At 38.5% G+C, this 25,305-nt stretch overlaps 1 protein-coding gene across 1 annotated transcript in view; it reads right to left on the reverse strand.

Annotated features, from left to right (window-relative positions):
• Window positions 1-25,305, reverse strand: part of LOC145998612 (putative inorganic phosphate cotransporter) — a 67,724-nt gene that overhangs the window by 24,141 nt on the left and 18,278 nt on the right. The window contains exon 2 of the mRNA XM_083135065.1: window positions 672-778. Coding sequence (XP_082991191.1) covers window positions 672-778 — 107 coding nt within the window. The remainder of the gene's footprint in view (window positions 1-671; window positions 779-25,305) is intronic.

Here is a 25,305-nt window from a genome sequence, read left to right on the forward strand (position 1 = left end):
AATACGTGAGTTTTACAGTGGCTGTTGGTTTGCCTGTTTTAATCATAAGTGCCTATTTCGAATATAGCTGCTTTTTGAGTGTCAAATCCGGGAAAATGACAAAAATCTGTCGATGTTTATCAATTTTAGTGCCTATATTGTATTTTTCAGTGCCTATTTCGAGAGTTTTTAGTGCCTATAGATCCTCGTCCTGGTTGTAAGCCCTTATCCTTCCATACTTTCCTTCTAAGAATGTGACCACGGATAGTGTAAATATAAATAATACAGGATACTTTTTTGGAGATGTTACGAATTTTTATGAAATATTTTGATAACACTCGACCAGTGATTAAGTTGTGAATATTCTTTAGGTCTATAATGATGAAACATTTTGTTTTCTTGAGCACCGGGGGCTATTCCTGAAATAAAGTACAATAACAGGCAAATTATTGGGTGGGCTCGAGCCCCACAGATCCATATCAGATGGCGCCACTGGTTAGGACCCTCTTTAGAAACACCCCTGTTTTGTACACATCAATGACGTTTGTAAATCATTGAGATGTTATGTAGTTTTTCTTTCCCCTATTGAACTTTCATTCAGGTTTTTGCCCCCTTCATATTCAGAGAGCGTAGGCACGCCTGTGACAAGTGCGTGAAACGCGCTGATAAAAATAAAAAGGAGGTTGCCTTACCTTATCAGTCATGGCCACAATTCCCACCGACATATCCACTCTGAGGGAGTAGGCTGTGATCATGCTGAGAAATGACAAGAAGATTATGCTGTACCTCACATAGCCCACTGAAAATAGAACAAAATATAGAAAAACTTAGAAGGAAGGCAAAACCCAGAAAAAAAAGATTACATATTTAAAATAACGACAGATGGTGCTACATTCAATGTGTACGTACGATTACAATTACACAAATCACATATATACATTATTGAGATGAGATACAAAAAAAATACTATAATGAGGAGCATGGGCGTATATATAGCTCACGTAAGAGGGGGGTTCAACTCATGGTTCAATTAGGGTTCCTATGTTTCATAAGTGAAAATCCGGGACACTACTGACCGGTAGCTTGTTAGAGAGTGGGGGGGGGGGTTGGACCCGATAAAGTTGTATGTACGTACAATATAATTGTCATTTACATCACACATTGTGTGAACTTTATTTGTAAAACTGCGGACTGAACACCCAAGCACCGACTCTTTATAGTAAGCAGGTTACTATACAATGGAAGAGAATCGTAACTAAAATTCAGCACCATTAGCAGACGGCGGCACCATCGTGAAGTCAAAGATGTTTGCAGTACAGTCTGTATCTCGTTAACTCTTCTATTATGGAGAGGGAGTGGTTCAATGTAGTGTTAGATTGTTTTGTAAAATGAGCATTTTAAAATTACGTCCACGCATTTATATATAAAAATAATTCAGGATAGTATACAGTCTTAATCATTTCTTCTTTCCCACCCGATTCCAGAACATTTGTTCATCCCGAAGAAACTATTCGGAACACCGGGACAAATGATACCATTCCGGGATTGTCCTGAAAATCCTGGACGTATAGCGTCCCTAGGTATGCTCTGGCTATCAAAATCCACTCTGCCACCACATGAAAGGTTACACATTTATTAAATTAAGTCTATCTACGAATTTCTAACATTTCTACATAAAATGACCAAAAAATGCTTTTGAAAAAGCTAATCCCAGCTTCTCTTTAAAAAAGAATTACAATGTTAGAATTAGTCTTCTCCTCCTTGCTACAAAATTGAAAATAACATCATCGGTGTTATTTTAATATTTGTATGTATGTAGGCTACACTTAACAGTGCAGGGTCCATTAGTGGAGGATCTCCCGTTAAATTGCGAGGACTTTATTTCAACCTCCTTAATATTAAACACATCCTCTCGGGTGTTGAAGATGAAACTGGCAGTGTAGCCAAGATCAACAACAATTTGTGCAAATTAAGTACAAGAGTTTGTCACAATTTTCTACAGCCTACAATGCAGACACTGGAAATGTATTTTCAATTACTGTTTGCCACATTTTTCATTCAGATTTGAAGATGTACAAAATATTAACCAGGCCATCCAACATTTTGACACACTGTTCCAATGAATGGGGAATAGGCATTTCATATTGGAATAAGTTGTTGCAATTTTTTAATGTGTTGACTGTGTTCAGAGAAACTTGGGTTCATTTCTACTACAAAATGGTCCAAAAATGGACAACAGTAAAGTTTCTACTATTAGTGCATACGATTCCACAAGTCACCCTACTGAGTATTGATACTTTCCTGTCCATCTTGTGTCAAACAACTTGAGAACGTTACAGTACTTCCCTAGCTATCTTGCACTGCAGTTTTTACAACCAAATTACTTTGAGAAGATTTATTTGCATTATTTTACTTCGCCTTTTGTGCCACATTTGGCTTATTTCCGAAGATCGGGATGAGTGATGACATGATGAAATTGATGAATGGACACCCACAAACGCCCATGTCCGTTCCGGGTTTCGAACCCGGGACCCACGGGGGGCTGCTCCTTTGAGAAGACTCGAGGGTAAAAAAATATAACTGATTGAGTCTCAATATCGCAGAAATTCCACAGAAATGGGCAATTGCTATATAGGGTTAAAATATGTGCTGAACAATGTACAAAAATTGCTTTTGGACACTTCTCTGAAATTATCTATCTCACCCCTTTAATTCTACCACCCATTACATCAGCACCATCATATTCTTCACCAACTATTTTTTTCTTCTAAATCCACACCCACTCAACCCAGAGAGAGTAGAAGTACTAATAGCTGAAGCTAACCTAGATGCAGTTACATTCTCCAATAGGGACAAGTTTCCCATTCCGATCTAGAGTTTGGAAAATGGTTTATCGACTTTCTGGATTACCAAACAGTTGCGAAATTTCAAATTATAAAAAAAAAAAAAAAAAAAAAACCTGAGGAATAGTTAAATCTTGAATGGTAACAAACTATATGGGGAACTTCTAATGAAATTATAATATTGGTGCTATAAGTTCACAAGCAGCTGCTTCGGCAGAAATTACATGTGGCAGGCTTCAGATGTCCCTTGCCAAGGTATTTCCTGTACGAAGTTCATTCTTGTTTTCAGTGTTTCCAGAGAAGACAATGGTGAAGACGTCGATGACCAACGTGACAACGATGAAAGCGACGAACTCTCTGAATCAGATATGTCTTTGTGGTGTCTTGCCTACAGGTGTGCATTACGATAGTGACAATCTGATTTAGTTTGTGAACAGAACGAGACACGTGAAAACAATTGCCCGCCTGATGAGACGGCAAATATTACAGAATATTGTCATACCTTACATGCCAAACACATTTGCCAAATCCCATTCTGTTACAAGTCAATTCCATTCTCATGCGAAATATTGAAATTATCCGCCGTGCTTCCAATATGGCGCCGTTACCTACCGTGTCAATGATCTGCAGAAAACTTAACATGTTGTAATTGATGTTACTAGTGTTACAAGAAAGATATGTGTCAAATAGCAAGCTATTGTCAATTAGTTCATTATTTACTGAAAACTTGAATTTATCCGCCATTTTTCAATATGGCGGACTTAACGTACGGGTGATCGTCGGGGACTTTTCGTATGTTGTTATTAATGCTATAAAGACGCTACATACCAAATTTCAGCTTGTAACGAATTAGTTCCTTTATTTTTCCTATTTTGACTGCACTAAACTATCGATGAAATTTTCAGCATGATTATAGTTCTTTTTTACAAGGTACGAGTGTAGCTCAGTTCAAAAATACGGGAGATGACATTGCAGAGGGTCAATCAACGCGAGTTGCAATAATATACAAGAAGAAATGTATTTATTATGTATTGACACACTTTAAACTTTCAGAAAAAAGAAATATTTATTCGGAAGTTCTCGCACCTCCCCAGGGAGGCGCGCCGCACGGTTTGAATACCACTGCTTTATAGGATCCAGTATTTATTATATGTTTTAACATTTGTAGGATCTAATATCCTGTAACAAATTTAGTGGAAAAATGACGATCTAACATAACCAAATGTTATAAAACATAACCTTGACCGTTTTTACAGTATTAGCACCCGTTCCAGAGTTATCGTAGTTAATGTAATTTTAATGGTATAGTATGGTATTTATGGTGCACTCATGTGCTATTTGGAGCCGCGGTGGTCCATTGGGTAGGGCGTCTGACTGCTATGTGGGTGACCCGGGGTCGATTTCCGGCCTTGTCCCCGCATAAAGTGGCTCTGTGGCTCACCCAGCCTTAACTAAAACCTAGGGACAACCCTGGGGGGATAAAGGTGGCCGGAGCATGGTGCTGATCACATCACCAACATGGCCTAGAGCTATAGAGATACCCTCACGTCTACAAGAAACTGCCTGTAAGCTTTATAGATTCTCGGACTAGGTTCAAGATTGAATCCCAGAAGCTCTGGAAATCTAACTGAGAATTTACGTACATCCAGTGGATGTATGATGCCAGTATTTAACCCTAGTTTACCCAAGGGCGAGAGGTGGACGTGAGGAACACCACCTCTATTTTCTTTCGATTTTTCAACTGCGAAAATTTTTATGAAAAATTCAAAATAAATTACATTGTTCCCTACGGTTTTTCCAATATTTCTGTATTGCCTATGTTCATAAAAACATAATGTAAATGGAGGCAAAATGCTCTTGGTGGGCCTATCAGGCGCCATCTTTGAACGTGTATTATTCGAGACACTCATGCCAATGATAGTGTACAACTAGCTGGTAATTATGGTAATTTAATTTAATAAACAACTGCGCATGTATAATCAACAAAGGAAGCAGTGAATCAATAACAAAATTGTTTCTTGATTTTTAGTAATAAGATAAAGTGTGGGTCTGTCAGCCCCCCCTCTCCTCTCAGGGGCCAGTCAAGTATCTGAGCGACACTCGCTGAGCAAGATTTTCGCTCGTTGAGCAGACAGATCATTTACTTGACGCAGTTCGCTCATTGATCAAAATATCAGTGGACAAGATTTCGGTGTTTGAAAAGCTGTTAATTATGGAAATAGGATAGTTGATGTGAACAAAACTATCGAAATTTTCATTTTCACACACTTGCACAACTTTCCAAAACTACGGTGTATATTTATATTTATTATTTGGAATAAACAACACTTACATTTTAATACAATTACAAAAACTGGAATATTACATCACTTTCTGTTACTTGAACTTCCTAATAACGCTATATCGCAAGCCGTTCAGTTCATCATAAATATTTCCTCATTGGTCGCCACGTTGCTCGCTGAGCGCTCAGATACTTGACGCGTCCCAGGTAAGGCCGTGTCCGAAAGGTGCAAGACGGTACTTGAAGCGAGCATACTTCGAGAATGGTTCTCGCAGTGCGGCCTTGAAGTCGTGGACTGGAAGCAGTGATGTGCCGTAGACTATAAGTTTACGTCTACATGCATTGTCTACACGTAATCTACGCGTAGATTACATTGGGTTGTAGTGTACATAAACTACGTAGACAATCTAAAGTGCATTAAAATTAATTTTCAAGGGTTTCATGAAATGAAAGTGACATTTTCAACTATATTGGTTCCTAACGAAATGAAAAGAACCCTATTTACAACAAAATTTCTCTTCTCTTCTATTATCAACTATGGAAGAAGATAAATAGTATGCAAAAAACAACAACAGATGGCAGTCGTGAGGCAAGAGTGGTCTTTTCCCCATAAAGCACTAGAATATTTCCTATATTAGGTTTCTTCCTAGGTGAGAAATTGTTCGAATTTGAAAGAAAGAGTATGAAAAGTTCTCATCAGCAATTGATACGCAGTATAATTTTCTTTTAATTCCACGGCGCTCTTTCCTAAGTTATCACCTTTCGCCATGTTGTTTACATAGATTACGTAATGTACGTGTATAACATAGTCTACGTGTAGAATGTAGACTATCGTTGTTTACGCGTAGACGCACATCACTGACTGGAAGTGAAGATCTTTCAAACTGCACTTCGACTGCAGCGCCAAACACGATCAGTAGATATAACCGAGGACACGTTGGTTTTCCACGTTTTAAACACTTGTTTCTCACCGCATAAATCACATAGCATTTGTACATGCTCTAATATATACATTTCCACACATTCGAAGAACTGCAACCAACAACTTGCTGGCTTTCTACCTCCGCGATTTTAAACAAATGAACAACAAGTCCACTTGTCACGTGACCGAGCCTCCAACCTCGTGTGCTCTGCACTGTGGTCTCGATTCCTCGTGAACTTGACGCTTTCCAACTGTACTAAGTGAAGTCACTTCCGTGAAGACCGTACTTCAAGTATGTACTTTGTACCCTTCGGACAGAGCCTTAGTAGGTTTCACGTACAGCACGGATAAGCTTTGGATAAGACAACAACTCAAGGTGCACATGGCACAGTGGTTCGGATCCCACTTTAAACCGTAGGTTCAGTCCCGATTAGCCTTACTGTGCATAAAGTGGACTTAAAACACGAACTCAAACCAAAACAATACAAGATAAATTAATAATATGGTCAGGACTGAGGGAAATGGCCTTCCTATGAAACTATCGCAAATTTCAGCACAAGCGTCTACGAGACTGAAAAAACAGGTGCGCATAAGGAGGTCAAGGCTAAAGGAGTTGACACATGAAAAGAATTCAACTTTCTCAGTCTGTGGTGACTTAATGATTATGGAGACAGCATTCCAGTAGCAAGGCGGTTACGGGAGACCGGTTTCACACGGTCTTGTTATCGGTTCATGTTGATCCGTGTCCAAAATTTCTCCAAGAAAACGCTTCTGTTGTTTATGCGGGTACTCAGTAGTACCAACATCCCGTACGCCCTTCGACCCCTGCATTTGTTGGGGCGCCAAAAATATCTATGTACTATGTCGCTTTGTCATCAGAATAGTCTAATTTATAGCTGATTTCCTGGCGTTGCCCGGGTATTTATTTATCCCAATCTTCTATTAAACAGGAAAATAATGAATTCTAACTATAGTGTAAAATGTAACTAATTTCATTTACTCAAAACCTGATTATAAACAACATTTTTAGTTTAACCTCCAGGAGAAAGAATAAATAAATTCTTTGGTGAACCCACCCTTGAGCAAGCAACATAAAGGTGCCCGTGGGAGAAACATGGCGATCTTAAATCAACTCCGCAGTACTTAATAGACTGCCCATCGTGAATGTCAACAATTAGCTTAGCGATTCCGAAAACTATGGATTCCACACTAATGTAGGTCATTTTTTACATTTTATTTCTCATCCCCTCTCACCCCCCCCCCCCGCCCGCCCATGCCGACAGGTGATGAACCTGGAGTTCAACAGCATTCGTAGTGTCACTATTCATCTTAGCGACCCCGAAAACTATGGATTCCACACTAATATCGGTCGTTTTCGATTATTTTTACATGTCATCCCCTTCCCACCCCCACCCTTAGGCGTGCCAGGGGTGTATTACCCCCACAGTATTTATTTCCAGATTGCAAGTCATACGTGTACCAAGTTCGGTTGAAATTGCTCCAGGCGTTCGAGAGTTATGCCGGAACAAACATACATACATATACAGGATGACCTGTAATCAGATGTATTCCCTGAAAGGGGTTAAAGTAGAGACAATTTGCAATAAATTTGACCATATGATACCCCGTCCGAAAATTAGTAGCTTTCCAGATAATCGAATTACTGTTTTGTTTTTTTAAATGACAATTTTCTACAAATAAATACCAATTGAGAAAACACAGCTCATTGTATGGCACATATTTCAGCGTTTTCTGATAGCTAAGAAATAAGTGGTTCGTTGAAAAAAAAAAGTTTGTCCCAAATAACAATCATATGTAAGTAACGGGTGGATCTAAACTTACAAGTGGTGATAAAAAAAATGCACTCTTAGTTTACTTGGCAACATATTAATAACAAAATGGTATGACACGAAACGTACAAATTACTAAAATTACTTCTTTGTGGCATCTGCTATACAACAAGGTACAAATGTTGCTAACATTCACATTTGTGTACAAGGAATAATACTTCATTCATCTTCATGTGAATGGAATCAATGAACAATACAATGAATGAACATTGCACGTCTTGCTCAAAGTGGGCACCTCCGTTACGAATGCAGGCACGCAGGTTTTTGCGGACATTTTTTCTCTTCACTCGTGATGTGACGGTGTCTCTTCTTGCGAGTTTACCGGTGTCTTGTAAACTAAGTCATTCATGTGGCTCCAAATGTAGAAGTCACATAGCCTCAAATCGGGGGATCGAGCCGGCCAGGGAATCGGGCCGCCTCGGCCAATCCATATCTTTGGGTAATTTTCATCCAGCCACTGTCGCACGCCCAGGCAGAAGTATGGATGGGCGTCATCAACAATCATTTGATTGAGCCATTTTTCCTGCCCCAAATCTTAAATGGCATCACTTATGAACATTTTTTGAGGAACGGGATGACAATGTTGTAGGAGGATGTGCCTCTAGCTACAAGACGTGACATGATTTACCAGCATGATGGCTGCCCAGCTCGATCCCCCGATCGATTTGACGCCTTGCGACATTTGGAACCACATGAAAGACTTAGTTTACAAGACACCGGTAAACTCGCAAGAAGAGCTCAAGGAGAAGATCTTAACAAGGACACCATCACATCACGAGTTACGAGAACAAATGTCCGTAAAAACCTGCGTGCCTGTATTCGTAACGGAGGTGCCCACTTTGAGCAAGACGTGTAATGTTCTTTCATTGTATTGTTCATTGATTCCATTCACATGAAGATGAATGAAGTATTATTGCTTGTACAAGAATGTGAATGTTAGCAACATTTGTGCCTTGTTGGATAGCAGATGACACAAGAAAGTAATTTAAGTAATTTATGTGCTTCGTGTCATACCATTTTGTTATTAATACGTTGCCAAGTAAACTAAGATTGGATTTTTTTATCATCACTTTTAAGTTTAGACCCACCCGTTACTTACATGTGATTGTTACTTGGGACAAACTTTTTTTTCCAACGAACCACTTATTTCTTAGCTATCAGAAAACGCTGAAATATGTGCCATACAATGAGCTGTGTTTTCTCAATTCGTATTTTTATGTGGAAAATTGTCATTTAAAAAAATAAAATAGAAATTCGATTATCTCGAAAACTACTAATTTTTGGACGGGGTATCATATGGTCAAATTTATTGCAAATTGCCTCCACTTTAACCCTTTTCAGGGAATACATCTAATTACAGGACACCCTGTATACACACATACATCCATTTTTATATACGAGTTAGATTTCCAACGATACATATGAAGTTGTAAACCTCCTTCCCTCAACTTTGCATTGGGCAATACGCTATAGAAATACCCAGCTTGAATTTTTCTTTCACTGTTCTCACTCCACTTACTCGACCAGTCTAAACTAGTCTTAAGAAAATACGACGGAAAACCAGAAAGAAAATAAATGCAAGAAAACAAGGAAAGATGAGCAGAAAATAGCTACAGGGAAGGGTAAGTAGGCCATTTTTCCTTATCCCATAAGGGAGTGGAGTTTCCTCTTGACCCTTCCTGCAGGCCCACCCACATATGTATAACCGTAAAGAAGGAAATTGAGAAGTCGTTTCTATATTTTCCCATCTTTTCGCTTATCTAGCGTTTTATTAAAAGAAGGGCTGTAACCCTTATCAACACTCTCCTCGGTACGCAAAGTTATTGCAGTTTATGATATCGCATAGCCATACTGCTAAAATAACAACACTGCCTTTCTGGTTGCGAAAGCGGAAATGAAATGAACTTCATTTTTTGTTTCCGGTTCAGAACCGATTTAACTTGAGAATACAGGTCCGCTGCATCAAAAAACATGTTCCGTACTGATGGAATTATCTATTGTTTAGATAGTTCATTGTTGACTGACAACCGCGAAGTTCGTCTAAGCGAACTAAAGTCGTAAAATTTGAATCTCGTTTCTGTAAGCAAACAATGTGAACGCTAGAAAATACTATGAAACATATTAGATACTATTTTGGTTTTCGGGGCCGGGGGGGGGGGGGGTCAAATAGCTGTGCACTCGCTGAAGTACATTCTCATGAATCAGTTACAAGCATAAACGCAGTTTCAAATCTGAAACCTAAAGCAGCATTTCTGCTTTTCGATATTTGTTTTTTACCAGTGACAACTCGCAGCAAGCGGCGACAACTAGATATATAAATGCTCTTGTGGCCAAAATTTGCATTTTTGTATGTTATTTGGTGGTATATTAAATTTGACTGTCCCCCTTCGCCAGAAATAATTAGCGTTCCCCCGATACCTATCCACTAATTATTTACAGCACTGTTAGAGATTTTTTACAATGGGTTGGTCACAAGACCAGTGTCTGTATACTGGGCCCTATAGAGTGTCTCAACCTTAAAAGTCAGTTTGGAAGTAAATGGAGTCTTCCCTCTCTCTCTCTCTCTCTCTCTAATACATGAGTTTTGCCAATAGCTCTGTCCTTCTCTACCACCGCTGCGTTGCCAGATGTTACAAAATTTACAAAATGCAAAAGTCATAAATTTCAAACAGTGAAATCATTATCCTGTAGAGTTTTATATGCTCTATTTAATGACGGCATTATATAACCTGTCATAAATTCATGTGATCTGAAATTTCCATAATTATGCAATTTTGTAAAACGCTTAATTTTTTCTAGTAAATACTTCAAAAACCATAAATATCAAACCGCTTCAACAACTTCGCCAGTTCTTTTCTTCTATGGGATCTATGGTGTTTGTAGTAGATATGATATTCTTCGCCAGAGTAAATTAATTTGCTTACGAGGAGAGTTATATATATATATTACATTGGATATTTTGTATAAATCATCAGACCGTAACACGAAAAAGTTGGTTGGCGAGAAACTTTCCGGTTTGTCGCGATACACGTGCAGACCAAGCGAGAAAAGTGTTGACCATTGTTTGAAGTTATTTTTAGAATGCATTGTTACTCCACAGCACCGTTATTCATTCCGCAATCGTAGTTTGTTTATGCGGGCTGTCTCGCGTATCAAATTCATTGCGTGCCACCGAGGTTACAATTCAGTTGCTGGCATTTGCCCCGGTTCGTAGGAAGTGCAGTGTGTTTTATTTTCCGGAAAAAAATATATCTTAATGTTTGTTTTTGTATTTATTTAATTCTGTTTATGTAAAAGATACAACATTCAACGAAAGAAGTAACAATAGTTGCGAGTATTACACATATAATGCAAATGTAAAATGGTAAATAGTTAACTCGAAATATAAAGATTTACATGCAAATCTTGAGGTAACTATCGCTTTTTTTTTCAAAATGCATCAAATACATAGATTTTGAAGATTTCCTATACCATATTAAGGAAGTAAATTTGTCGCAATCATTAGCGATTAACAGCGACTCGATGCTCATTCGTTTGTTGATCTGGCAACGCCGCGATCCATTTAACCCATACTGACTTTTAAGGTTGAGACGCTCTATAGAAGCTGTTATACCGAACCACGATAGGTTCTCCTGATATATGACATTTTCCTTGCGTAGAAGGAAGAAAGGCAAGGAATGTATATATTTTTCAACAAGCATGACCGTATGCGCACAGAAGTAACGGGTGGGGTTCCATTTTAATAACTGTAATTTAATTATTAATAGTCACATTCAAATTATAAAGAATAACATATTATCTAAATAATTTGGATGTAGGTATTGCCTTAATGCACGTTAATTGTATTACCCTTAATAATATTATTTTTAGTGCATTTATGTTACACTTAAGCTTTAATTTTTTGAAACATGTACTTAGCATATATTTCAAAATCTTTACAATCAATGGAGTGTCTAGACTAATTTTGAAATGTTGTTTATTTGATTACGAATATGAAGGGTTTCGGTCCCGTTGAACTCTCCCCGTATATATTGTCATGTCAACAATATTGGACATAATCGAGCTACTGCTTTTTGTGATTATAATTCATTTATTAATATCTAATTTCATTGACACATATTAGTTAATGTATAAGGTAGACACGAGTATAATTGTTGAGATCGGAGAATAGACTTTTCAAAAATGAATTTACCAGGGCACGGTCTCACGACGGTTGAGAACGGTTGGTATAGACCAACGAGTACAGATATGGAAGCTATAATATTCATGAAACATGCTTTTGACATGATGGATCGTTGTATTTAGGCCGAAAAGTCGTCGTGCAATAGTAATATGAGACGTGGAAGTACATTCCCATCGTAAAAGCACCTTCCATTCCCCACAAGCGTTCTCCTTGAGATACATACAGTTCACTCGTGCAATTGTGCGAAGGTCGTTCTTCTTTCAGGAAGAGATGTTTGAAACTGCATTATTATTTTTTCTCGCTTCCTTGGTCATGCTTCAAGTGTGCCAAAATCGTTAGGGTAGACATAACAAAAATTACACAGCTTCCGAGACGAGAAGAAACTGGCGCAGTACGAGGGTCACTTTTTATATTTTGAGCCTTGGCAACACTGATTGAAGTTAGGCGCTATTTGACGTTTGCACGGAATCGTCTGGCATTATTGACCATAACGTACTTCAAATGTTTTGTCAATAGCTTCATTTGTGTTGTTTATGTTGCCTTGGAGATTGCGCGACAACAAAAAAATGGAATTAACTCTTGAACATTTTCGTGCGATGATTTTTTACGATTTTCGACGTGGATTATCAAGACAAGAAAGAGTGCATCGATCAACTTACTTCCACATTTGGCGATGAAGCCCCATCCTTTGCCACTGTGAAACGCTGGTATAACGAATTTAATCGTGGCCGCCATTCGCTCACCGACGAGATTCGCGAAGGTCGTCCAAAATCAGTTGTTGTTCAAGAAAACATTGATGCTGTGCAAAACCTATACTGCAAGATCGCCATGTGACATACTGTGAGATTGAGGCAACCATAGGCATTAGTTCCACCAGCATATATAAAATATTACATGATCATTTAGCTGTGAGAAAGGTATGTTCTCGTTGGATCCCACACAATTTGACAAAAACTCAAAAAGACGCTCGCGTCAATTGGTGCAAACAAATGCTCAATAAATACAATCGTGGTGCTTCAAAAGACGTATATAAGACTGTAACAGGTGACGAATCATGGATATATGCATATGAGCCGGAACGTAAACAGCAGTCGACTGTATGGGTGTTTCAAGATGAACCCAATCCAACAAAACTTGTTCGCGCTCTAAGCACATCGAAACAAATGGTTGCCTGATTTTTCTGGAAAACTGGTGATGTGGCAACTGTGCCTTTAGAGGAACGTAGAACGGTCAACTCTGAATGGTACACAACAATTTGTTTGCCAGAGGTCTTCGGTCAAATACGGAAAACAAACAAACGCCGTCGGATCATTCTTCATCAAGACAATGCCAGCTGTCACACATCTCGTCTAACAACCGACTTTATGAACAGTCAAAAAATCGAATTGATGGATCATCCGCCGTACAGTCCTGATTGGGCACCCAATGTCTTCTTCCTGTTCTCGAATGTCAAGAATAAATTGCGTGGACAACGATTTTCGTCGGCGGAAGACGCCGTTGATGCGTTCAAAAACCATATTATGGAGGTGTCTCAAGAATAGTGTTGCTCACGGGACGGGACATGTCGAAAACGAGACGAGACACGAGACGGGACAAGCCTTTTGAAATTCGAGACGGGACGAGACGGAATGCTTTTCTCGTCTCGTTTTCGAGACGGGACGGGACGGCTTTTGAAAAGTCTCGTCTCGTCTCGAATGTCTCGAAAAAATAAAAGCAAAATTTTTAATCAGTTGCAAATACTTGTTTGCTTGGAATAAAGTATTTCAATTAGAAACGTTGATAAGCGTGTATTAAGTCAAAATAAGAAGACTATTCTAGAGAGAGGCATGAATGAATACCTAAACTTATTTCCTATACTCTTTCGAAACACAGCGTTACTCCCCATTTTTTTTAAAAAAATATTCCAGGTTAATAACTTTATGTTACGATACTACTCCAGATACTAATACAATTCTGAATAACATCAAGTAAAAGGGCAGGTAGAGAAGGTGGAAGGAGGGGCCAAAAGATCGTGGAATGTCTGCGTCCGAGGTTTATCTTGTAAAAATAGTCTCAGCTCTATAGGTTGGAAAGATAAACGGACCGACGGATATGGATTATTTTTAGTATTTAATTTTTACATGAAAGGGTGTACAGAAGTGATTGTTATTAGGAAGTAGGAAAAAGCATTGTAGGAAACATGGCAGTACAAATTGATAAGGAGTTGTTGGGAAAGTTATTAAGGAGTCCAAGATATAAGCAAGACTAAGAGAAGGAGATAATTAGGGACAAATAATCTTGCATTATCCCACTCCGAACAGCTGAGAGCTAAAGAGGAGGAGAAAATACGGGAAATATGGAAAGAAGTAATTTGGTGATTTTAGTGTTTACAGGGAACCACGACAAGATTTTACCACATGATTATTTGCACGGGTTGCGAAATTATTAGAATGTTATGGAAATTTCGGATATGTCTTTGTTGAGAAAATTCTTGTTATTTCCCTCAGGCATTCTGCAGGTTGTTGGATTCGATTTTTTTACGTCCGTTTGAAGATTATTTCCAATGTTTTTTTTTAAATTTCTTTATTTCTTATTTAAGGAGAATACTATTCCTTGGATTGTAATAACGAAATACTGAGGCTGATATAGAATAGATTTCAAATGAAGGAAGTGCACTAAGTTCTGTATAATCGCCGTAGAAGGAAACTTTGTTCTATGAGGGGATTCCCAGATGGTACAGTGGTAGCATCGTCGCCTTGTAATCAAGGGGTCCCGGGTTCGATACCCGGTGAAGGCACATTGTGATTTGAACCCCACTTTAAACTGTGGGTCCAGTCTCGATTAGCCTTTCTGTAAATCAGATGAAGGAATGTTGTAGCTGTTCTTTTTATTCCGTAAATTTAGCCTTCAAGTTTATGAGCAAAATACATGTAGTATCTACTGTCTACATTTTCACTCGTTATTAAACACATTTCACAAAGTAGTTTTATCGAACTTCAGAGGGAAGCTGACAGCAATGTCAGGGTGGCGGGAGCTTGTTTACGATCAGGGTGTATTCCGAGACTATTTTTCGCCGTTCCCCACTGACAAAGGTTTCGCTTTGAACAATGGACACCGTTGCTTCAGAGGGCAAACACCAAACATAGGGCGAGGTTGACCTGCAGTAGTGGGTACGTGCCATAAATCCAGGCCTAAAGTAGGAATGAAAGTTGATTCAAGGGAGGGGAAATAAAAATTCTGTAATTTGGTTTGCTGGCTGACAGGAAGTTTTGCAGGAAAAGCTGAAAAGGAAAACGGCAGACTTTGAATGAAAGAGGGACAGTGAACACAAGTTCTTTGTACGTATTATTCGCCGACACTTAAGCTTCCATTTCGAAGGTGAGGCTATCAGCAGTGAAGTTATTAGAGGGTTGGAAGCAGTGACGACGCCAGAGGGGCCAGGGGGACGCCCCATGTCAGACACTTCGTTCCCCACCCGGGCCCCCCAACTGTAGTTAATTAAATATAGAATAATAAGAGAGTTCATTTATAAGAGTATGACGATTTTCACCTTTTCAAAGTGGTGTATTCTGCATTATATCACTTTCCTACTTATAATACCAACTTGATTAACAAATGTTAATTTGCTTCGTCCGAGATTCGAGCACCGACCTGGGCATAGGTGATTTCTCATTCATTTATGTCCTGTAATAGCCGAGATTAACCTAAGTTTTAACCAGTCTTAAGAACTGGGTAAAAGTGTTGAATGTGGATGGTTCTAAAACATCACGAATATTTTCAGGACCACAAGACATAATCTGTAGTACGGGCAAATTATTCTAATCGTGGTCGTTAGTGACAATGCTAATTATTAAAAGACATTCAAAGTTGATTCAAGATTTGGTTGGTTGGTTGATTTGGCGTTTGAAGTCCACTTTATGCACAGTAAGGCTAATCGGGACTGGACCTACAGTTTAAAGTGCATCCACTGGGTATCGAACCCAGGACCAAAGGTGATCGGAGAAAACCCGTCACTACATGTCAGTTGTTGTGGATTCATCGCGGTTTCTTACTATTCAGGGACTTGAATTTCGAGATGATGAGTCTGAGAAAACCTTAACAAATGGGATTTTTTCGATACTCTTGAAGCTAATGAGGGGATATTATTTGGAAATGTATTGAACGTGAACCTTAAAATGCAAATTACACTTAAAGTTCGATTCAAAACATATCGCGGGCAGGTAAAAGAAAGCTTATTAGGATTTGCCACTCTTCAATCATTAGATGCAGGTTCGCTCTTTCTCGTACATATCAAAATCGAAGAACTTCTTCCCACGAACTCCATAGGTGCCTGTAATTGGGTAGCACAGACATACGTTGGAGTGGTAGAGTAAGAGTAAGTATTGCCAGGGTCCGAATATTTCTTGAATTATGAGATAACTGTAACCTTTGTCTGATTTTTTATCCTGTGATAACATTTCCCTGAAAGGTGAAACACAAATTTTGCCCAAAACTCTTCTGCGTTACGAAGATGATTGTCCTTAAAATCTTTGAAAAGGATTGCTCGAAACAGGATGCTGGATGCAAACTGCCTCATTTGGCTGTTCTTGCCATTGAGAAGAAATGTCAAGTCCTGGACGTACCAAAGGTGCGCAATGTGTTCTCCAAAGCACATAGAGCAGAATTTTCCTACAGGAGAATTGCACTTCACTAAGTGCCTCACATTGTTTCTAATACTTAAGAAGATTCATTTCTTCCAACGTAACGTTTATTTTGCAAGAAAATTAAACTCTTAGAAGCATTAATTTTCATCATTTATATTATTATCTTATAACTTAAATATTTATATCAGTAGTTTCATCTCAAGAAAGAAATAAAATTATGAATGTCTTTCAATACTGAAATAGGTCACTAGAGACAACGCAACTTACCAATAAAAAAGAATTAATGTTTTTATTAAAACGAATCATGTGGAGATAAACTCGTAATCAAGAAGTAAATTTAGGCAGTAAACGTCCACTCTAAATAAAAGACACACACAAAACACCATACATGAATATAATAATAGTTATAATAATAATAATTATTATTATTATAATTATTATAATTATTATTATATAAGTATATATATGTGTAGTGTTTCTGGGCGTTTTAATGTGACTGCCCCCTTACAATATTTTGTTGCCAGCCTTCCCCCCCAGTCAAATTTCCCTGGCGCCGTCACTGGTTGGAAGTAAATTTATTAGGACGAGGAAAGTAACATTAGCTGTTGACAGTGTTGCACCAAAGGACGTGATATGTGCTACTGTTTGTATAAATTATAGGAAATTTAAGCAAAAATTTATAATTGTTTAGACTTGAGAGTTGTTTCCTTCATTTGATCTTAGGAAGAGGTTTTCTGAGACAGAGTGGGATTATTTTACACATACATGGGAAAGGGTGGTTGTTTAAAGATAGAGACGTATTTTGCACATTTTTTAAAAGTTCAGATAAAACGAGAATTTAGCCTTACTGTTATGAAAAGAAATAACGCATTACGGGGAAATAATAACTTCACATTTTTCGCACCTGGTGGGATGCAACACAAGAGTATTGCAGGCAGTCTATGAACGAGGATGAAGAAGGATATGTGAAATTTGACTTACCTGCGGGTGAATTAGTTTATTCTAATATTCTTAAGGTTGATATTGTCCACTTGATTCGCAAATAGGCTAAATCGCGAACCGACCTACAGTTTAAAGTGCGATCGATCCACTTTGTGCCTCCATTGAGTATCGACGCGAGGACCCTTCATTACAAGACCTCGACGTTATTACTACGCCATCGGGGAAGCACCCAATTTACACAAATATGTTGATTTCAATAGCACGTTATATGCATAATCTGATAATGATGCACTTTGGGTGCATCTAAACATATTTTTTTTCAACTATAGCATGTCTAAAAGCATCATTGAAGTTGGGATTTTTATAACTTCAGGAGGCACGGCTCTGTAAACGTGCGATATAAAATTAATGCAGGTTTGCCTTCCATACGTATTGGGATCATACTGCTTTGAATAACAGTATCAATGAAGTTTTATGTACGCTACTACTTATAATAATGAGCATAAAATATTAATCAGAAACTTTATTTTTCGTCAACTGGATGTAACATCTTTTTTTGTTATTCAGCAAATATTCAATTCATCACCTTTTTTGACATTAATTTTCTTGCCAGGACAGCTGTTTTTATGCAGATTTTGACGATCTTAACTACACGTAAGCTAGATATTAGCTAATATTTGTGCTGTTATATTACTATTCTTCTACCATCTTTGTAACATGTCATGCAATAACAATAATAGAATTGATTAATTTACATATTCAAGTGAATAGACCTATGAATTATATTAATGCATTAATTTAAACATTTGCTTAATTGTTGTCGTTAATGTTATAATTATCATTTTTTCTGAAACACTTGGCTCAGACACCCTCCCCCGACATATATTTCTAGATGCGTGCCTGCCGAAGGATAAATTAGATCAAGCGGTGGTGGTACCGGACTTAGAGGCTAAATGGAAAACAAAGAAGTATGTGCGTCATAAACTGAGCATAAGAAACAGCACAATATCACAAAGAAACACTTGTTGAAACTTATGTCATAGAAGATGTTTAACAATATTAAGAACAATAAATGCTTTCTATTTGTAATTTACTAAGTATTGAAATTTTAAATAGTCTTTTGTGTTCGTACTACACATTTAAAAACTTTTTTGTTGCTCCCGAGCGCCAAGCTTAGAATTTAAAGAAGAAAGGTACATTTTCATAATGCACGGAAGTTCGACATTTAGAAAGAAAGAAGGTCTAGTGGAAAACATTTCAAAACTTCCAAAAGGTATAGCAGTAATGAAAAGAACACTCTTGTATGGAAGCCAGAAAAACCACAAGGTAGATTTCATAAGATACCTAGCAATCAGTAACCAACAAACTGCATTCTTAATATTAATGTCCTCATTATTAACGAACCTTATTTATTCTCACCAGGCAATGGGTAAAATATTTGGAGCTTTATCCCACTTTCTGGAAAAATATTATGTGTTTCTGCTACTTTTGACTTTTGTTGGCATGATATCCCGGATCACTTTTACGAGACGAGACGAGACAAAACGAGACGGGACGAGACGAGACGAGACAGAACCCTTCGAGACGGGACACGAGACGGGACAAACGAATATTTTCGAGACGAGACACGAGACGAGACAGCATTTTCACGAGACGGGACGGGACAGACCAAAGTCTCGTCTCGTCTCGTCTCGTGGGCAACACTACTCAAGAAGATTGGAAAAACTGCTTTGACAAATGGTTCGAACGAATGCAAAAGTGTATTGACCATAAAGGAGAATACTTCGAAAAACAATAAAGCAGTTTTCAATGCCAAATTCCTGTTTTTTCATTGTTAGGCTCAAAATATAAATAGTGACTCTCGTATCGCCTCGTGAATGAGAACAGTTTTTAAACGGATACCATGTAGGGACGGTTCAAGGTCAAGCTCTGAATCAATTCTCTCCCTTATTTCTACTTCTACTCCAAACACAAAGGCCTGGCTGCAGTAGCATAGTAGTGATTCTCGCCAGATCCTTCTGTGCGTGCTCTTCCTAATTATATGTACACAATCAAATGAGTAATTTAAATTATACAGGAGGCCCAAAAGTCCTGCACCATAGGCTGGATTACAATATTTGTTCAATGTGTTGGCCACCTTATGTGGTAGTGATTGCTGCTACAACTGTTTTAAGCATTGTCGTTAGCTGGTAGCTTTGTGGAGTCTGTGGAATGCGTTCGTTGTTAGGTTAGGCTGGTTGGGTTTGGTTCTCTTAGAAGAAAACGACGAGAAATAGTTGTAGCAGCAATAGCGACCATTGTCAAAACACAACTGTAGGCGGTTGGTCGCCCCCAGGATATGGGTCACCAAGTCCGGCGAAATAGCACGGCACTCAGGAGCAATTCGCTCACGTAGATACGGTTTGTCCTTGATTTTTACACTGTACTCCTTCGCTTATAGTTAGCCCCACACTACAAAATCGGCGGCACTGTGACGTCCCTGTGGGAGTAGCCTTCGCATCCACATAGCAGAATGACTTCTACCCGCTCTTCAGTACTCAACATGCTTCACATGCAAGAAGAAATAGCAAAATTTCACATTTATCGCGGTGCGTAGGGTGACCAGACATACTCTTTTTAAGAGTATTAAACTCTTTTGGAGGTTCATATACTCTATTCTCTTTTCAATTTGCAGAAATTCCCAAATATAGTCTTTTTCCTTCCTATTTAATTTAATTCATTATTTTACGCGTAAAAATGCGTTAAAATCCACAGAACGGAAAACGTCAAGATGTCAACAAACAGGTATTTGCTCCTTGACTCAAGAATTCCCTATGAACAATTTCAAGTCATTTTCATATTCCATCAACAAGCAAAACATATTTCAAATTCATTGGAATTTAATGATAATGATATTTTTGACACTTACTGTGCAATTTCGAAAGCCGTTGAAAAACATCTTGAAGATTGGGGGAAAGAAAAGAAACAATGATGGGTAAGTGGAGGTCAGTACAGGCTGGGTCAAATTTAAAAGTGATTGGGCCTCTTATAAAATTCTTGTTTACTCTGCTTGGTACAAATGTTGATTGTGAAAGACTCTTCAGTGTTATTAAAACTTATTGGCGAGAGGGAAAAAGTACACTCGGTGTCAACACTCGAATAAGTAATGAAAGTGAAATTCAATGTGGACATGACCTGTGAAGAGTTTAGACTGGCAATAAAGGAGGAATTAAACATACTCAAGAAAGCAAAATCATCCCAGAAGTATGAATGATGGTGCCCATTTGTAATTAGCTAATTACATTATACCCATAAGTAATTTGAATCTGTAGAGTGTAGGCACAAAGACTAATTGTCGTAGAATTTTGGAAATCATTGTCACACAAAATTTGAACCTTCCTTAAAGTAATGAGCACTGTTTGAACTCGAAAAAAAGTTATTTATGTTGAAAAAAACAACTTGAAAATTACCTTATGCACTTCTCATGGACAAGATATTCTCCGTCGACAAGCGACAGTAAATATCGCAGAAACGTGGGAATGAATGCAGAAGTAAATCGGAACCTTAGTAAAATGCATTTAGGGACTTTATTTTAATGCTAAGGGAACCAACCCTAACCTGCCTATCCTAACCACGATAGCATATATTTAACAAAATTGTAAGTGATCGCTAAAACTCTGCAGTGTGTGTTAACAGACATAAATCGATATCGAACCATGTAAAATTGCATTCGTAGCATGATGAAATCACAATAAAACAAAAGGAACTTGGGCCTGTAGGCCTATTTTATAGGGGCAATAAATAAGCAATAACAAATAGCCACCCTTATTTTCGTTTTCTTTTTATGTTTTGTGCATGCGCACCTTCATCCTATACTTTTTGGTCAACAAATATCTAGTCACCCTAATGGTGCGGGACTTGTGAGTCACCCTGTACATTGGAATATGCAATACTAAATTCTAATGGACGCTATAAAATTCCATGCGCCCCCCCCCCCATATCGATGAATTTAAAGAATTTTACTGTATTTAGCAGGAAAGATGAAGAGAGGAACGACAGTATGTGCCAACCCAGCCCGTCCGTCAGTGCCAACAATCGTCAAGTACCCGCAAAGAATTTTCTGATACTATAGCTCTTTTCAGTTCTTACGTCGTCCGCTGTAGAAGCTGGCAGGCGAAGTGGGGAGCGGGGAACGTGCCGCTGACCAACCAGAGAACAGACCACCTAGCGGTGGAGCCGAGAGTTACGCAGTTGCGGGAGGAAGCTGCAGCGCTAACTTCGTTCTGCACGTTGCTGTGTTGCCAATTCACCGCGTTGCTGATGGTATTTTGCCCCAGTGTTGATTCCTGTTTGTTATGAGCGGGATGTAAGAATAACATACGTGGGAGTAATTGTTGTCGCGTCGTGTATTACCTAACTGCATTGTTTCTTCGATAAACGTGTATGTGGCATGTGATGTGACGTTTATTTGTACTCTCGTTGTTCCATAGGGAACTTTGTGCTTATTAACGCAGTAAGCATAGGCGCCGACTCCATGGGGCTTGGGGGGCTCGAGATCCCCCCAATGTTAATAATTTTGCTTAAGAGTTCTAATGTATTATTTTGCTTCTCTTGTCAAGTTTACTCTGAATTGTGCCACATGAACTTAACTTTACATACACATTTGAAATGTTCTAGACTATCAACTTTAGGGGGCTGAGACCCCTAAACCATCAACTTAGGGCGGCCTGTGACCAGAGAAAACAAAACACATGACTTATTACTATATACTAAGTATATAATTATGAGTATTGTTAAAATTTTTACTAAAAAAAAAGAGTTTCAAAAGACGATGTGCATGAACTAGGGTAGTGGATGGGACGTTCGGGCTACATGACATTCAGAACGAGATCATTGATATATTATGAAGATCTGTTTTGCGCTCCTTGGTAGCAGATATTAAAAGTCGAGAATATTTTGCTATTATGTTTGACGAAACTTGTGACATATCCATCCGTTGACAATCAATATTCTGCATTCGAACTGTGAATAAAAATGTTGATATTTTTGAGGAATTCATGGGCTTTTATGAGATTCCGAACACTGAGGCCAAAACTTAAAAAAGGGAGAGAGTGAGTCATTGATTAATTTATTTCAGTGATCAGAGCCCCCCCTAATAATTTTGACAAGTCGGCGCCCCTGGCAGTAAGTATCGTACGATGGCGAACAGGAAAGAGGGTAGTTTATAGCCAAGGCAGGAAAATAATCAGTAGGGTTCATGGATATTATCAAAAGGAAGCAGAAAACACTGGTCCCTTGGTAAGTGTGCAAAAAGTGCAACAGAGTGTGTTGGAAGCTTTTGGAGTGAGTACGCGAACTGTGCAGCGTATTGTTAGGGAAGGCAAAGACAGTCTTGAGGCGTCAGGTTCCACGTCATTTGAATCACCGCGCAAACGAATCAAAAGGAACAGTATCACAAAGACAATCGACGGTTGCGATAAAGATATAACAAGAAGAATTATCCTCGGGTATTATGTAAAGGGCGAATATCCAACACTGAACAAGTTTTCGTTGATTTGCATACACAAATAAGCTTTCAGTGGGGAGTTTCGTCGTTGTGGAGGATACTGAAGTATATGGGGTTAAAGTACAAAAAGAACAACGACGGTAGACGATTTCTGATGGAAAGAGACGATATAGTTACAGCCAGAGTAACGTTTTTGCGAAAAATGGATCTTCTAAAAAATAAGGAACCTTTGCCCTATATAGGTATTTCATTTAGATGAAACGTACTGTCACGTGCCAGTTTCGATGACACAATGAAGGTTGCAAGGAGGAATGGTTTCTCGGAATCGACGATAGATGGCAGCACGCCATATAAAGAAGAGCAGAGCTCATTGTACAAACTAGGAGCGAAGAAGAGGGATTATATATATTATAGTAAATTGAGAAATATATAAAAGAAGAGTTCAAATACTATAATAGAAGTAAATAGAATGATGTATATAGTAATTTAAAAGAATTAAGAATATAGCCGCATACGAAACGTTTAGGAAACTTATTAAGCGAGCAAATGAATTCAGAAATGTATCTCAATTTCTTTTTGATTCTCTGACGAGGAGAACATCGTCAGCTTTTGCATTTGTCCGTTCCGCGGTGGCGCTGTGGTCAATTAGACGCCCCGAAGCACTTTACGGTTGCGCTTCTTTTTTAGTCGCACTGGGCCATTGGCAGCGCTTGTTATTAGCGATCCTGGTTATTCCCCTTTGATCGTTACATAGGAGGTGGCGCTAGTGTTAGTTTAGTCGACCCTACTCCTTTATATAAGTATAGTTTGTATCGTTTGCCAAAGAAACCGGGAAAGGGAAAGAAAACATATATAGGGCATAAAGAAAAGGAAGCGAGACGACGCAACTAGATTTCTTATATATAGAAGAAATAATAAAAGAAGTCTTTTCCATAATCAAAAGAAGAAGCCTATTCGATAATCAAAAGGAAAAGAAGAAGAAGCTTTTTCCATAATCAAAGAAGAAAGGAAGAAGAAGCCTTTTCCATAATCAAAAGAAGAAAAGAAGAAGAAGCCTTTTCCATAATCAAAGAAGAAGAAGCCTTTTCCATAATCAAAGGAGAAGAAGCCTATTCTATAATCAAGAGAGAGAAGAAGAAGAAGCCTTTCCATTATTACGAAGAGAAAGAAGAAGATTTACTTTCAAGAAGAATGTAACCGATGTAAACTTTCGATATATTTCAATGTCGATATATATTTTTCTCTGTATTTTGTATAGTTCTCAGAATATAGATCCGCATTTAACTATATAATCTTGGCTATAAAACGCTTTCTTATTTGGAATTCTCAAACAAAGAACCTATCCCCTGAGATTAAGATATCTGTAGCCGTGGTAAATAACATTTACGTACGTACCCACAAGGGGCGTAGCAGTACATACATCAGAATTACGCTCCAACGAAAAACTGGCAAAATAAAGAGGGTACATGGGGTTTAAAAGTGCCCTTGGGTTAAGGTGGGCGCATTATTGTTTGTCACGTAGGTTCCAGTCACACTGGTTTTCTACAGGAATGTAAATTAGTTTTCAGTGGCTTTTGCAGTTTTTAGATCCGCTTGACGAAAGGAACATCAAAGACGCAGTGATTGTAATGGATAATGCTATAGATACCATTCGGTACAGTTGGAAAGAATTCCTACAACGTATACACTTGATATCGTACACTTATTGGTATTCTACTGACCACAAGATGGGGATAATACGCATTCTCAGGCCATACGCGAACAATGGGACGTCTTTATTTCATGGTTCTTTCGATTTCAACTCGCCTTTCCAGCTACTCTGGCAACGCTGCAGTCTCTCTCTCTAACCGGCCTGTCTCGTTACGCTGGATAGGTTGTTTTCCCGCTCTCCACTTCCCCTGCCAGCTTCTAGAGCGCACGCCGTAGCAACTGAAAAGAGCTATAGCTCAAGGTAACATACGCAGTGTTTCTTTCAGGCACGCCCCCGGAGGGAATCTATCGCCCCCCCCCCCGCCCCCTCGGACAAAATTGTACGACAAAACCAAAGTATAAACCTTTTCTGCTACCGTTGTTTCTTCGCATCGGACGACATTACTTTGGCGAATATTCTTGCCGTTATATTTTCCTCTGTAAATAACAACGCCCACACTTGTCCAATCTTACAGAAGAAGCCGGAAAAAAAATTGGCAACCGCACTA

The sequence above is a fragment of the Lepisma saccharinum genome, chromosome 14 (genome assembly GCF_977018435.1).
Source record: "Lepisma saccharinum chromosome 14, izLepSacc3.1, whole genome shotgun sequence".
Classification (NCBI taxonomy): domain Eukaryota; kingdom Metazoa; phylum Arthropoda; class Insecta; order Zygentoma; family Lepismatidae; genus Lepisma; species Lepisma saccharinum.